We start from the raw sequence: 15,076 nt of genomic DNA on the forward strand, positions 1-15,076 counted from the left end.
ATGTGCGTTAATATTTTTAATCCATAGATTTTATATTTTATATCATCATTAGATATCATAGCATGTAAAGCCACTGGTAGTTAGGAGCAGAAAAGAACATAGACAGCAGAGGACCCATATGCAAATAACCTCCTTATGGCTCTTTAACAATTTAATTTGTTTTCTGGTGTACTGGGAAAAAAAAACCTTACTCACCCCTGCCGCAACAGTCAACCACTGCCTATTGTGTCATCTTCACAATGTTGTAACACCATTGCAGCAGAAGAGGGACACAGTGCTGGGAGGGGGATCTGGGAGTGGGTTAAGGTTTGTTATTTTTAATCTCAATCCAGGCCTGTAATTTTTTATTTTTTTATTTTATTAGATTCATGAGCTTAGTTGCTAACAATAATCTAATAGACAGTATGATGCAATTTTTAAAGTGTTATAGGCTGCACATATGGTACATTTGCCCCTGGTTGAAATGAGGGCAAAGGTTTATCTTTTGCACTTGGGCCAAGGGCCCCCAAGCTACCCATGTAAGAAGCCTTATCATACAAAGACTGAATGTGAGTTGATTTTAGAATAGTATGAATATAACCAACTTTTTCTTCCTCAGTGTGCCGAAGGTGTAAAGGGGGAAAAGGGAGAGCGAGGAATAGAGGTGAGCTTGTGATGAGAACCATAAATTTCTACTCAAGTCATAACAGTAATTCATTTTCTGTGGCTTCCAGCTTAGACAGTTCTGTTTTCCTTTGTTACGTTTTTCTCAAATTGTGCCATAAAGATTCTCTAACAATGTCCCCTGAATGCATTTTCCTAAAAGCAGCATTGTTCGAAATAGCAGTGAACTAAACTATGATAACATCCTAGGGACCTGATATGTAGCTCACTTCTCAGTCTTCTGTGTATTGCATCTAACAAGCTGTAACCTGCTCCTGGAAAGTATTTTGTAATGGAAAATACAATTTACTCCATCCAAGTTGTGTTTACAGTGACATGAACACTGCTTCCTTTCTCATAGGTGCTGTTATCCATGATACTTTAAAGCACAAACAATTACTGTAAAATAGCAAAGCCAACACAGACAATGTCAGTAACCATGTAGCCTAAATTTCTTTAGTATTTTTGCTTAATGTCTAGAAAACTGCTCTAAAAATAGTTTCTACTGGGTTATTTATGCATGAAATAAGTGCTCTGGTTTTCATCTCAATGTCATCATTTCATCACTAGAGGATGCTATGACTATACTTTCTCAAAGGTCCACCCATGTTGAATGATATTTGGCATCTGTATGAAAGAAGTCTAATCACAAGTAGTAAATCACCTGTGCTACAAGAGCAGAAAATAGAAAAGTATAGAGTCCCACAGAAAACAATCAGTAGATAAATGGAGTAGCACTGAAACCTTTATTTGCTAACCAAGAAGATATAGATTGCAAGCTTTTCAGACATCTCAGGTCCCTTCATTGGGAATGTTACTGTTACGCCGAGCGCTCCGGGTCCCTGCTCCTCCCCAGAGCGCTCGCGGCGTTCACCTCCGTGCAGCGCCCCGGTCAGACCCGCTGACTGGGAGCGCTGCACTAGTGTCACCGGCGGGGATGCGATCCGCGTAGCGGGATGCGCCCGCCCACGGCTCGCATCCCAATCTCCTCGCCTGCCCCGTCCTCCGGCTGCTCAGTCCCGGCGCGCGCGGCCCCGCTCCCTAGGGCGCACGCGGCCCCGCTCCCTAGGGCGCGCGCGCGCCGGCTCTCTGAGATTTAAAGGGCCAGTGCGCCATTGATTGGCGCCTTGCCCAATCAGTACCTGCACCTGTGCCTTCCTCATATAAACCCACTTCCCCTTCCTGTCATCGCCGGATCTTGTTGCCTAGTGCCAGTGAAAGCGTTTTGTGTGTTCCCAAGCCAGTGTTCCAGACCCTCTGCTGTTGCCCCTGACTACGACCCTTGCTGCCTGCCCTGACCTTCTGCTACGTCCGACCTTGCTCTTGCCTCGTACCTTGTACCGAGCCTGTCTCAGCTGTCAGCTGGGGTTGAGTCGCTATCGGGTGGAACGACCTGGGGCTTACCTGCCGCTGCAAGTCCATCCCGCTTTGCGGCGGGCACTGGTGAAAACCAGTAACCCCTTAGACTCCATTCCCCTGGTACGGCCCACGTCATCACCCCACTGACACAGAGGATCCACCACCAGTGTCCTCGCTGCATACCTATCCGGATCCTGACAGTTACCTTATAATATGCCCGATCAAGGGGCCTTATATAAGAATGAAATAAGTGCTCTGGTTTTTGTCTCAATGTCATTATTTCATCACTAGAGGATACTCTGACTATGCTTTCTCAAAGGTTCTTGAATAATATTTGGCAGGGTTATCAAGATGTGCTTAGTAGTAAATTATCTGTGCTAAAAGCGGAAAATAGAAAAGAAGAGAGTCCCACAAAAAACAATCAGTAGATAAGTGGAGTAGGGATGATACATTTTTTGGCTAACCGAGAAGATATAGATTGCAAGCTTTCCAGACCTCTTAGGTCCCTTCATCAGGAATGCTACTTTAGGTGATATGCCTGATGAAGGGACCTAAGAGCTCTTGAAAGCTTGAAACCTATATTTTATGACTTAGCCAATAAAGGTATGATTACTACTCCACTTATCTCCTATATTTCTAAAGCTAACATGATACCAAATATCATCTTGTTAGAGAACAATCATTATTGCATATCACAGCAAGCCACATTCTGAAAATGCCAGTAATTCATAACAGTAATTAATAAAGTAATTGATAAAGAAAAAAAAAGTGGCAGGGGCATTAGGCAAATTTTTAGATGCCTTAAAGACACCTTAAAGTATGTCAACTTAAAAGGTACATGTTTAGAGATTTGCTAAAAAAAAAAAACAACTTCCTAATATATTGTTATTGGTATGCTTCGCTTTGAAGAAGCACTCCAAAAAGCATTCCTATATTGTGCACATTCACCACTAGAAGTCCCACTTCCCACAGAAATGTTGAATGCTATCAGTTACTTGGGTTTCAATTCCAGATCAGGCCTAATTTTTCATTAAATGGCATACATTTAAATTTTTTTTTTTTTTTAGCTTTCTCTGGTATTATAACTTTCTGTATTCTTTCAGATTTAAATTATGAATTTTAAAAACATATTATGTTGTCTTTGTGGCACACCTATGGAAGTGATGTCATAGATGTAGGGGTGGGATTTTTTTGTATACATTTCCTTTCTCTAAACAAGCTAGATTGAAATTAAGAGTCCTTGAGACTTGAAACACGTAAATCTTCTTTCATGAGTATCGTGTCTAGTGTCCATGTCTATGTCTTAAGATGTTAACTGCTTCAATAAAGGCCAAGTTTTACTATACTTCCATATGCTGGATTTGACTTTCTTACAGCAGATTTATGTTGTTAATGTTTCCTTTAATATCACAAAGACCTTAAGAGGTAAGTAATATACCCATACTGAAGATATAGAAAGAGCCAAGAGCAGTCACCTCTCCACTTGTGGAGTAGAGCAGCAGGCATAAAATGGGATTGCATGTAAATAAACAGTGAACTTTTTAATAATGGGAGATTTTGGTGTCATTAACACATTTTTAGCATGTTTCCTATGCATTGTAGTCAGTGGCAATAATAATCTTAATGCACACAGGGCCCAAGAGGATATGAAGGACCAGATGGACGCGATGGGGAAAAAGTAAGCTGCATTTGATGCTTCAGTAAAATATTATAAGGCACCACAGCTTTCTGTCAGTAGTAATGACTGTACTATATCCATGTAGGGTCAGAAAGGTGAAAGGGGAGACACAGGACTAAAAGGAACATATGGTGCACCAGGTCGAGATGTAAGTATCATGTATCTTTATCCTTTTTATTACCTTTTTATGCTGTTTTTATACTGTTTTATTAACCACCCCCACCCAGCATAACAGCAAAGAATATTTTGTAAGGTTTTAGGCAGAAATGTTACGTTGCCGTCCTTGACACCATTGGGAACAATGTTGTTATAAAAGGGAGCAACAGGAAACAACAGGAAATCCCATTTATTTATTGTGCTTCAGAATATTAGTTGTATCTTTTTCAGCCTGCCTGTGTTGTATGCTGTATTCAACTGTTTCTACACTCCGGTATTATTCCCTTGGAACATAGCAAACAAGCAATGTTTATGCCAGTCTTTTCTCCAAGGAGATACAAACATGTATAGAGCACATTACTCATGCTTACGTCACAAAAGAGTCCATCCCAGAGGCATGGTGTCTGGATTCATTAGGTGCTTGAACATGTAGGCTAAAATGCAGATTTGCGGCCACAAGTCAAGCCATATTGCTCTACCTTCAGGATAATGGGGCTTAATTTGTTTGCACTGCATATAGGTCATAATTCCCTGTATACCAAAGAAATCAAATAGAGTGATGGTTATTCAGTGCTTCCTATGCATAACATAATATGTATCCTAAAAAGTTACAGTGCATAATGCAATTGTGGTTTTGTTAATCTAGGGGAGACCAGGTGAAATTTGTGTGGTGGGACCAAAAGGGCAAAAGGTAAGTGTTAGTGTTATATCTGTGTCATTTATGTGCTGATGTAAACTAGACTAGACTACTGGGTCAGAGTATTACCAAAACTGTAGGGTGGTACCTGGTTAGCACATTCTAAAAATAGTCTAAGATAGGAAATCTGGTAAAACTTTGACGAGTCCAAGGCTCATTAATTCACATTGTCCAAGCCTACAGAACAGCTACAGTAGCTCAAATTGCTTTAAAAGGTAATACTGGCTATGATAGCAAGGTTTTAGAAACCACATTGCTTGGTGCATATGGAACTGCATGGCCACACACTGTCTACTGCAGACCCCTGTTTACTGCCATAAGAGATGCATGTGTGCATCAGAATTGGCCCATTGAGCAATGGAAGAAGGTGGCCTGGTCTGACATGTTTGACATGTTACTCTGACATGTACAACCTGCCTAAACAATTACCTCCTTTCATGACAACAGGGGCCTCTTTCAGAAGGACAATGTGCCCTGCCACAATGAAAACTAAGTTCAGGAATGGTGTGAAGAACATGACAAAGGGTTCATGATGTTGCCTTTTCCTTCAAATCCTCCAGATCCCAATCAAATCAAGCTAAGCATCTGTGGGATGTACTGGAAAAACATGACTGATCAATGGTAGCCCCATCTTAAAAACATCTGTTTCTAACATTACAGAGTCTAGTCCTTGACTTATCAGAGCTGTTTTGCCAGTGAAGGGGGGGTGGGGGGGGTATACACACAAATAGTCAGGCAGATTTAATCTTATGTCTGAGTATATCTTGTGAGAGGATAAAAAAGAATTGTTGATAGTTTGTTGACAATTGTTAATAATTTCTTCAATTATTACTCTTGTTCTCTGTATCTATGGCATTAGGGAGAAACTGGAATAGTAGGTCCTGAGGGTCTTGCAGGAGAGCCAGGACCTCCAGGAAAACCTGGACTTCCAGGAATTGGAATGCCAGGCAAACCGGTGAGTTCTAGAATTCAGCTGGAAGCTTAAGATATTTCTTGAATTCATATCATCATGTATTCCACCTAATCCTTCAATGTTGACAGACAGGATTGTATCCTACATGCCTTGATCGAAGTACCACTTGCTTTTTAAAGACCTCACGAAACTGTCATTTATAATGTTCCTAAAATAAATAAAAAGTTTAATACTGTAAATACAGCAGGCCGGGATTGACGATATGTTATTTTAGAAAGCATGCTATCTAGTCCCCTATATTGTGCTATACAAGAGTAAGGCTCCATTACATCTGCTTTATGGTTTGAACCTAAAATAAAAGCCAAGACAATGTTATATGTTAGGGTATGTTCACATGGGCAAAAAAGACCCAAGAAAAGCTCCACTTCAATGGGGGATGCTCAAAAAAAGCATGAAAACAGCATTGAAAAATGGTCCATTTGGAAGGTAACATTAAAAATAAACAGGAGCTTAAAAAACACCAGAAAAACATCCAAAACACCTGTACTTTAAAAACCACATATAAAAACCATGGGGATTTATACACGTGACTTTTTTAACATTCTGAACATACCCTTATGCTGTATGCCATGCTTTTCTTGCAGTCAAAAGGGACAGAGATGAAAATGGAAACCCAGACAGAAACGCATATGTTAACATTGCCTAAACTAAACAATACAGAAGTACTTTTGCTTGGCATTACTGTAATTTCAGTACCATACAGAAAGCAGATATCCCGGCTCAATCCCTGGTCTGGATGCTGGGCACGGAGTGGGTGTGGACCTCACCCGAATAAATCACGAAGAAAGAGAAGAACTCCAGCTCAGCAAGATACGGCTTTATTCACATCAAACGAGGCAACAGGTAACAGGGAGGAAGTGACGCGTTTCGGCCAGGTGCTGGCCTTAGTCGTACGACTAAGGCCAGCACCTGGCCGAAACGCGTCACTTCCTCCCTGTTACCTGTTGCCTCGTTTGATGGGAATAAAGCCGTATCTTCCTGAGCTGAGCTGGAGTTCTTCTCTTTCTTTGTAATTTCAGTACTACAATAGTTGCAAACTGTTTGCATGACAGTTTGAAAATTTACAATTACAAGTGTTCTGGTATCCAACAATGCTCTGTGGTGCTAAACAGCATGGAAAACAGTTCCAAAAGTGTTTAAAAAAAGATGCATATAAACTGTGTCCCTCACTATTGCTTTTAAGGCCTTAATCATATAAAGTTGGAGCAATGTTTTGGGAATTCACTGTTCACTGATTCTGTCATAATGACAGGATTTGAGCAGGAAAAAAAATTACCTTGCTCATATTCTGCAAAATAATGGACATCAGATGGAAACCCAAAATACCCTGTTTAAAGTCAATGGGACTCTTTGGAATCCATGTCCAGCTCTGTTATTTGCTTCTGTTAGGCTGGGTTCACATATGTCTGGCATATGTGAACTCAGTCTAATTCTCAACACAACTGATGCTGCCACTGATGACAAAGTGGGATGCTGGATGATTGTGAATTGTCCCATTCAAATGAATGGGATCAGTTCTATCATTAGTTTCCCTCCAGTGCACGCCTGAGGTAAACTGTGTGGGATGCCGGATATATGGGGGACCTAGCCTTACAGAGCTCCCAAACAGAGCTTCCTAACACTGATGTGAACCCAGCCTAAAACCACTTTTTAGACGATATTGATCAAGAGAGGTGGAGTGCTCCATCTGGCCTATCGCTGTTTTACAAACATGAACATATTCCCAATGCCTTGAGAAAGTGTGTTTGTACTTAAAACAGTCATAGGCCAGATAGAGTGCTACACCTCTCTGCTATTTGCTTTTGTATTACAAGTGAACCTATATTTCATGTTTTTATCCATTTAGGGTATGCCCGGTGGTCCACCAGGTCCTCCAGGACAAAATGTAAGTCTTTTCACCACTGTAAATAAAAAAATGCTACTTTTCCATTTGTTATACCTAAAAAGTTATTCTGTACCAGACACAGGGGGGATTTATTATTTGTATACACTAGGTGGAAAAAAAACTAAAGTTGGCACATTTATGCCACGGTCACCACTTTATAGAAAAAGAAAAGAACCGTGGCCACGGCAGCCTATCAAATTTACTATGATTTATGTTGGTAAACTAGTAAGGGGAAACAACCAGAGGGTCAAGATTCACTTTACACCAAGAGGGGTGTTATAGGAAATTGGGGCAATAAACGTTTTAAAGGGGTACTCCACCCCTAGACATCTTATCCCCTATCCAAAGGATAGGGGATAAGATGTCAGATCGCCGGGGTCCCGCTGCTGGGTACCCCGGGGATCGCCGCTGCGGCACCCTGCCATCATTACTGCACAGAGTGAGTTCGCTCTGTGCGTAATGACGGGCGATAAAGGGTCCGGAGCAGCGTGACATCATGGCTCCGCCCCTCATGACATCACGGCCCGTCCCCTTAATGCAAGTCTATGGCAGGGGGCGTGAGGACTGCCACGCCCCCTCCCATAGACTTGTATTGACAGGGGCGGGCTGTGACGTCACGAGGGGCGGAGCCATGACGTAACGATGCTCCGGCCCCTGTATTGCCCGTCATTACGTGCAGAGCGAACTCGCTCTGTGCAGTAATGATAGCGGGGTGCTGCAGCAGCGATCCCCGGGGTCCCCAGCAGCGTGACCCCGGCGATCTGACATCTTATCCCCTACCCTTTGGATAGGGGATAAGATGTCTAGGGGCGGAGTACCCCTTTAAATCTCATTCTCTATCAGTGCGAGATATATTGGTATATGAGATAACCTTATAATTTGGATGCTTAATACCAAATATCAGCGCCTAACAGTAAACTCATGCCCATCTAGTCCAGTTATGGTAGAATTTGATGACAAACTGAATTTGGGGGAAATATTATTTGGACATGCTTGCACATAGTGACTACAAATAATGTCTTCTATGTTGGTATTTTAATAATTACTATTTTCTTTTCCATCATCAGGGTCAACCAGGACTTTCAGGCAAAGACGGGCTTGTGGGAAAACCAGTCAGTATTCTTATCTATCAATCTGTCTGTCTGTCTATCTGTCTGCCTATCTATCTATCTCTATTCCTAATGTCATTTACATACAGTTTTTTTAACCTCTTCAGGACATAGGGCGTATGGATACGCCCTGCATCCCGAGTCCTTAAGGACTGAGGGCGTATCCATACGCCCGTGGGAATTCCGGCCCCCACCGCTAGCCGGTTGGGGACCGGAGCCGGATGCCTGCTGAAATCGTTCAGCAGGCATCCCGGCATATCGCCCAGGGGGGTCATTATGTCCCCCCATGTCGGCGATCGCCGCAGATCGCTGGACAATTCAGTCCAGCGATCTGCGGCGATTCCGGGTCAATCGGGTCTCCAGTGACCCGGTGACCCGGAATTACTGGCTGTTCGGGGCCGTCTCTGACGGCCCCGAACAGCCAGAGCCTGCAGGGGTGAGGTGGCACTGGTGCCACCTCACGATCGCCCTGATTCGTCGGCCGGATTACCGGCCGACCAATCAGGGCGCCTGCTGCGGGTGTCACTCCCGCACCCGCTCCGCCCCTCTTCTGGAGGACGTGAGCGGGTGCGGGACGTGCACCCCGGGTGCTGGGGACCCCGATCCCCGGCGCCCCTGTTGGGATCGGGGCCCCAGGAGCAGCTGCGGCGGCGGGACTGACCTGCAGCGTCTGGATCGTTGGAGGTGAGTGACAGCCTCCTGCTGTTGCTTAGCAACAGCTCCCAGCATGCAAAAAGGGCATGCTGGGAGCTGTAGTTATGCAACAGCAGGAGGCAGACCACCACAACTCCCAGCATTCCCTTGTGGGCATGCTGGGACTTATGGTTTTGCAACAGCTGGAGGCACATTCTTTCTATGGAAAAGTGTACCTTCAGCTGTTGTCTAACTACAACTCCCAGCTTGCACAAACAGCTAAAGTGCATGCTGGGAGTTGTAGTGGTGCATCTGCTGGTTGCATAACTACAACTCCCAGCATGCCCGTTGGCTGTCGGTGACTGCTGAGAGTTGTAGTTTTGCAACAGCTGAAGGCACACTGGTTGTGAAACTCAGAGTTTTTTTTTTACCTAACTCAGTGTTTCACGACCGGTGTGCCTCCAGCTGTTGCAAACTACAACTCTCAGCAGTCACCGTACACCATGCACCGTACATGCTGGGAGTTGTAGTTTTGCAACAGCTGGAGGCACACTGGTTGTGAAACACTGAGTTAGGTCACAAACTCAGTGATACATAACCAGTGTACCTACAGTTGTTGCAAAACTGCAACTCTCAGCAGTCACCGACAGCCAACGGGCATGCTGGGAGTTGTTGTTATGCAACAGCTGGATGTCCCCCCCCCCAATGTGAACTTACAGGGTACACTCACATGGGCGGAGGATTACAGTAAGTATCTGGCTGCAAATTTGAGCTGCCGCAAACTTTCTGCTGCAGCTCAAATTGCCAGCGAGAAACTACTGTGAACCCCCGCCCGTGCGACTGTACCCTAAAAACACTACACTACACTAACACAAAAAATAAAATAAAAAGTAAAAAACACTACGTATACACATACCCCTACACAGCCCCCCTCCCCTCCCCAATAAAAATGAAAAACGTCTGGTACGCCACTGTTTCCAGAACGGAGCCTCCAGCTGTTGCAAAACAACAACTCCCAGTATTGTCGGACAGCCGTTGACTGTCCAGGCATGCTGGGAGTTTTGCAACAGCTGGAGGCACCCTGTTTGGGAATCACTGGCGTAGAATACCCCTATGTCCACCCCTATGCAATCCCTAATTTAGGCCTCAAATGCGCATGGCGCTCTCACTTTTGAGCCCTGTCGTATTTCAAGGCAACAGTTTAGGGTCAGATATGGGGTATCGCCGTACTCGGGAGAAATTGTGTTACAAATTTTGGGGGGTATTTTCTGCTTTTACCCTTTTTAAAAATGTAAAATTTTTGGGAAAACAAGCATTTTAGGTTAAAAAAAATTTTTTTTTTACATATGCAAAAGTCGTGAAACACCTGTGGGGTATAAAGGTTCACTTAACCCCTTGTTACGTTCCCCGAGGGGTCTAGTTTAAAAAATGGTATGCCATGTGGTTTTTTTTTTGCTATCCTGGCACCATAGGGGCTTCCTAAATGCGGCATGCCCCCAGAGAAAAATTTGCGTTCAAAAAGCCAAATGTGACTCCTTCTCTTCCGAGACCTGTAGTGCGCCAGCAGAGCACTTTTCACCCCCATATGGGGTGTTTTCTGAATCGGGAGAAATTGGGCTTCAAATTTTGAGGGGTATTTTCTGCTATTACCCTTTTTAAAAATAAAAAATTTTTGGGAAAACAAGCATTTTAGGTAACATTTTTTTTTTTTTTTTTTTTTTTTACATTTGCAAAAGTCGTTAAACACCTGTGGGGTATTAAGGTTCACTTTATCCCATGTTACATTCCCCGAGGGGTCTAGTTTCCAAAATGGTATGCCATGTGGGGTTTTTTTTGCTGTTCTGGCACCATAAGGGCTTTCTAAAGGTAACATGCCCCCCCAAAACCATTTCAGAAAAACGTACTCTCCAAAATCCCCTTGTCGCTCCTTCCCTTCTGAGCCCTCTACTGCGCCCGCCGAACACTTTACATAGACATATGAGGTATGTGCTTACTCGAGAGAAATTGGGCTACAAATACAAGTAAAAATTTTGTCCTTTTACCCCTTGTAAAAATTCAAAAATTGGGTCTACAAGAACATGTGAGTGTAAAAAATGAAGATTGTGAATTTTCTCCTTCACTTTGCTGCTATTCGTGTGAAACACCTAAAGGGTTAAAATGCTGACTGAATGTCATTTTGAATACTTTGGGGGGTGTAGTTTTTATAATGGGGTCATTTATGGGGTATTTCTAATATGAAGACCCTTCAAATCCACTTCAAACCTGAACTGGTCCCTGAAAAATACTGAGTTTGAAAATTTTGGGAAAAATCGGAAAATTGCTGCTGACCGTTGAAGCCCACTGGTGTCTTCCAAAAGTAAAAACACGTCAATTTTATGATGCAAACATAAAGTAGACATATTGTATATGTGAACCAAAAAAAAAAAATGTATTCGTAATATCCATTTTCCTTACAAGCAGAGAGCTTCAAAGTTAGAAAAATGCAAAATTTTCAAATTTTTCATCAAATTTACGGATTTTTCACCAAGAAAGGATGCAAGCATCGACAAAAATTTACCACTATGTTAAAGTAGAATATGTCACGAAAAAACTATCTTGGAATCAGAATGATAACTAAAAGCATTCCAGAGTTATTAATGCTTAAAGTGACAGTGGTCAGATGTGCAAAAAACGCTCCGGTCCTTAAGGCCAAAATGGGCTCCGTCCTGAAGGGGTTAAATTCTGATACATTTACTAAGTAACAAAAAAATCTCAATTTTACTTATCCTTAGCATAAAATAACAGCACCATCAATAAAAACTGGTTCAAAAGTCAAATATAGATTTTATCCATCGCAAACAATTGCTTATTTTATTTTTAGGGTTGAGTAATATTATGGTAACTGATTATGGTATTCTAGTCACTAGCAAATCACAGAAATTACACAAAACAATGTTTATTAACTAAGCAGGAGTATAACAATTAATGGCAAAATTATGTAGTGGAAAAATGATGGAATCACTTAATTACGGTATATAAAAATAAAAATTGAACAGCTTCCTGGCGCAGGCAGTTCACACTGCCATTTGGTTTTTGAAAATTGAACCAAACCAATTTCCACTTCAAAAGAGGAGGGATTTCGCCTAAAATAACTTTCCCCAGTTACTTATGCTGTAGAGTTGCATGTCAGGTAAAGGACCAGGAGAGATGGTGGTCATAAACTCAACAGTCAATACACAGGTGCACATGGACATTTTGGGTACGTTTCCCATTCCCTTGATTGGTTTAGTTATGATAAAGTCAGTTTTTAACATGATTGATGATGCATCTTACCACAAAGTAGGAAACTAATATTTTCTTCAGGAAAGGCATAGCAACTAAATAACAATGCCAGTAAACAGTCTAGATGGATATTAAAGGGGTACTCTGGCACTTAGACATCTTATCCCCTATCCAAAGGATAGGGGATAAGATGCCTGATCGCGGGGGTCCCGCCGCTGGGGACCCCCGTGATCTTGCACGCAGCACCCCAGTTAAAATCAGTCCCCAGAGCATGTTTGCTCCTGGTATGATTACCGGCGACCACGGGGCCGGCAGCGTGTGACGTCACGCTCCGCCCCTCAATGCAAGCCTATGGGAGGGGGCGTGACAGCTGTCACGCTCCCTCCCATAGGCTTACATTGAGGGGCGGAGCAAGACATCACACGGGGACGGAGGCATGATGTCACACGCCACCTTCCCCATGGTCGAAGGTAATCAGACCCGGAGCGAACATGCTCCAGGGTCTGATTTTAACTGGGGTGCTGCGTGCAAGATCACGGGGGTCCCCAGCGGCGGGACCCCCACGATCAGGCATCTTATCCCCTATCCTTTGCATAGGGGATAAGATGTCTAAGCGCCGGAGTACCCCTTTAATACACTTAAAAAATGACATTGGTAATTTAACAAAAAATTTCCATGTCAGGGCTCCTGCAAACCTGGTCTGTCAACCACTCTCCATGAAAGTAGGAACCATCTTGATGTAGAATACTATTTATATTGCTTGAAGTCCATATCTCAAAGAATTCAGATCATCGTAAAATCCTAAGTAGCAGAAACAAGGTACAAACTGGGATTTTCTTTTTCTAAAGAATTAAGTAATTCCATATTTCTTCCTCTACCTGATCTAGAAAAACATATTCCACCAATTAACATAATTTCCTTTAATTGGTTTGAGAATATGCACCATGAAGCCAGAACGTTCAGCTATAGGCAAGCATTGCTTTGTGTCATTTCCGTGATTTGTTGCAACTCCTTATTTTCTGCCAGATGTTGTATGTATGCCATATGCTTGTTTCTTTAACAAAACAGTGCCATGTAGAATCTCTTTTACTGCAATATTCACAATTGTTCTTTACACTGTATAGTAAACTATTTTTCCGCTGAAATGCATCTTATCCCCTATCCGAAGGATAGGGGATAACATGTCTTATCGCAGAGGTCCCGCTGCTGGGGACCCCTGTGATCTCTCGCCCAGCAGCAGGGTCCAGAACACAGAAGCTTGGAACTTTCGTGTTTGTGACATCACGCCATGCCCCCTCCATTCAGGTCTATGGGAAGGGGCCTCCTCCCCCTCCACTCATGTCTATGGGAGGGGGCCTCCTCCCATAGACATGAATGGAGGGGGCATGGTGGCTGTAGTCGCCAGTCATCCGGACCGGAGTGGAGTTCACTCCGTGCACGGATGACTAGGGTGCTGCGCTGGAGATCAGACATCTTATGCAATATCCTTTGGATAGGAGATAAGATGTTTTTCGGTGGAATACCCCTTTAAGATCATGTTACTGTTTACTTATTGATATCATATCATATAATTTACAGTTCAGCATTTTTGTTGGCAAATTCACTTATACTCAAGGCTTAGTAAAAGCTATTTAGGATGTGTCTGTTGACAAGCTGTTCACTGGTTTCATTAGCAATCAGCTGAAATATAAGATATGGTTGACATTAATCTTTAATAAAAAATTGCAATATATCCTGATGATCATAGGCAGGCATTTCATATGTAAACACTTCTAGGAAATGGATTTTTAAAAAAATGCAGGAAGAAACGGGGAAGTAAGGAATTACATGGCACAATATGATTGTATAATGTTCCATATGAACTTTGATATTTCAAGGTCTGAAACCTCCTACTGCTTTAAAGCAAACACAAGGCATGCAGATTTGGGCTGTAAGGCATGATGTGACCCAGGTTTAGTACAAGTAAGCAGAAAAAGGATTTATGCTCACCAGCATTTGTATAGTAATGGAAGCCCCAAAGTACTGTGCCAAAGCTGCGGAGTGCTGTGGACTCATCCTTGGTCAACGCATTTTGAAAACACTTATTCTTAATCATGGTATTTATATTTGGATTGTGTCAGACTGTTCTCTGGTCTTAGTACAACTAAGACATTAGTGATCTTTGGCTTCTTTTGGGATCCATACTTTTAAGTCCAAAAACAAGCAGATCCCATCGAATATTTTTTTGTTGGGATGAAAAAGCTCCCCTGTAGTGCCCTGTCCTGTTCAGATTTTTTCTTAGGAGCTGAATACCCAGCTTACACATAAAGTTTCAATGCAGCCAACTGAATAAGGTTGTAAATAAACTAAAATTTTATGGTGAACTATGGTTTAAGGCAGGACACAGTTGACTTATCAGCTTTGTCTATTAGGTATTTTACAGCTCTATGTATTACTGGTACATTTTTATATTTGGCAATGCATAGGTTTTCTGCCCATTGTGTGTAATAAACTATTTTGAAGTATGTGTGCAGAACACTGTCTAGGATTTCAAGCAGTATATAGTTTTTATGTACATTTTTATTCATATATCAGCAAGTTTTGCTCAGTCTCAAGACAGAAGCTTCCAGCCATTCACTTATTCCATACATAGACAGTATTCTTTTAGACATGCTACATTCCGCTCCTACACCAAGTACATAAT

The 15,076-nt window shown here is 42.5% G+C and overlaps 1 protein-coding gene across 1 annotated transcript in view; it reads left to right on the forward strand.

The window, feature by feature from the left end:
- Positions 1 to 15,076, forward strand: part of COL16A1 (collagen type XVI alpha 1 chain) — a 220,089-nt gene that overhangs the window by 133,831 nt on the left and 71,182 nt on the right. The window contains exons 14-20 of the mRNA XM_056556974.1: positions 599 to 643; positions 3,635 to 3,679; positions 3,765 to 3,827; positions 4,482 to 4,526; positions 5,392 to 5,487; positions 7,352 to 7,390; positions 8,458 to 8,502. Coding sequence (XP_056412949.1) covers positions 599 to 643; positions 3,635 to 3,679; positions 3,765 to 3,827; positions 4,482 to 4,526; positions 5,392 to 5,487; positions 7,352 to 7,390; positions 8,458 to 8,502 — 378 coding nt within the window. The remainder of the gene's footprint in view (positions 1 to 598; positions 644 to 3,634; positions 3,680 to 3,764; positions 3,828 to 4,481; positions 4,527 to 5,391; positions 5,488 to 7,351; positions 7,391 to 8,457; positions 8,503 to 15,076) is intronic.

Source organism: Hyla sarda, chromosome 2, assembly GCF_029499605.1.
Source record: "Hyla sarda isolate aHylSar1 chromosome 2, aHylSar1.hap1, whole genome shotgun sequence".
Classification (NCBI taxonomy): Eukaryota; Metazoa; Chordata; class Amphibia; order Anura; family Hylidae; genus Hyla; species Hyla sarda.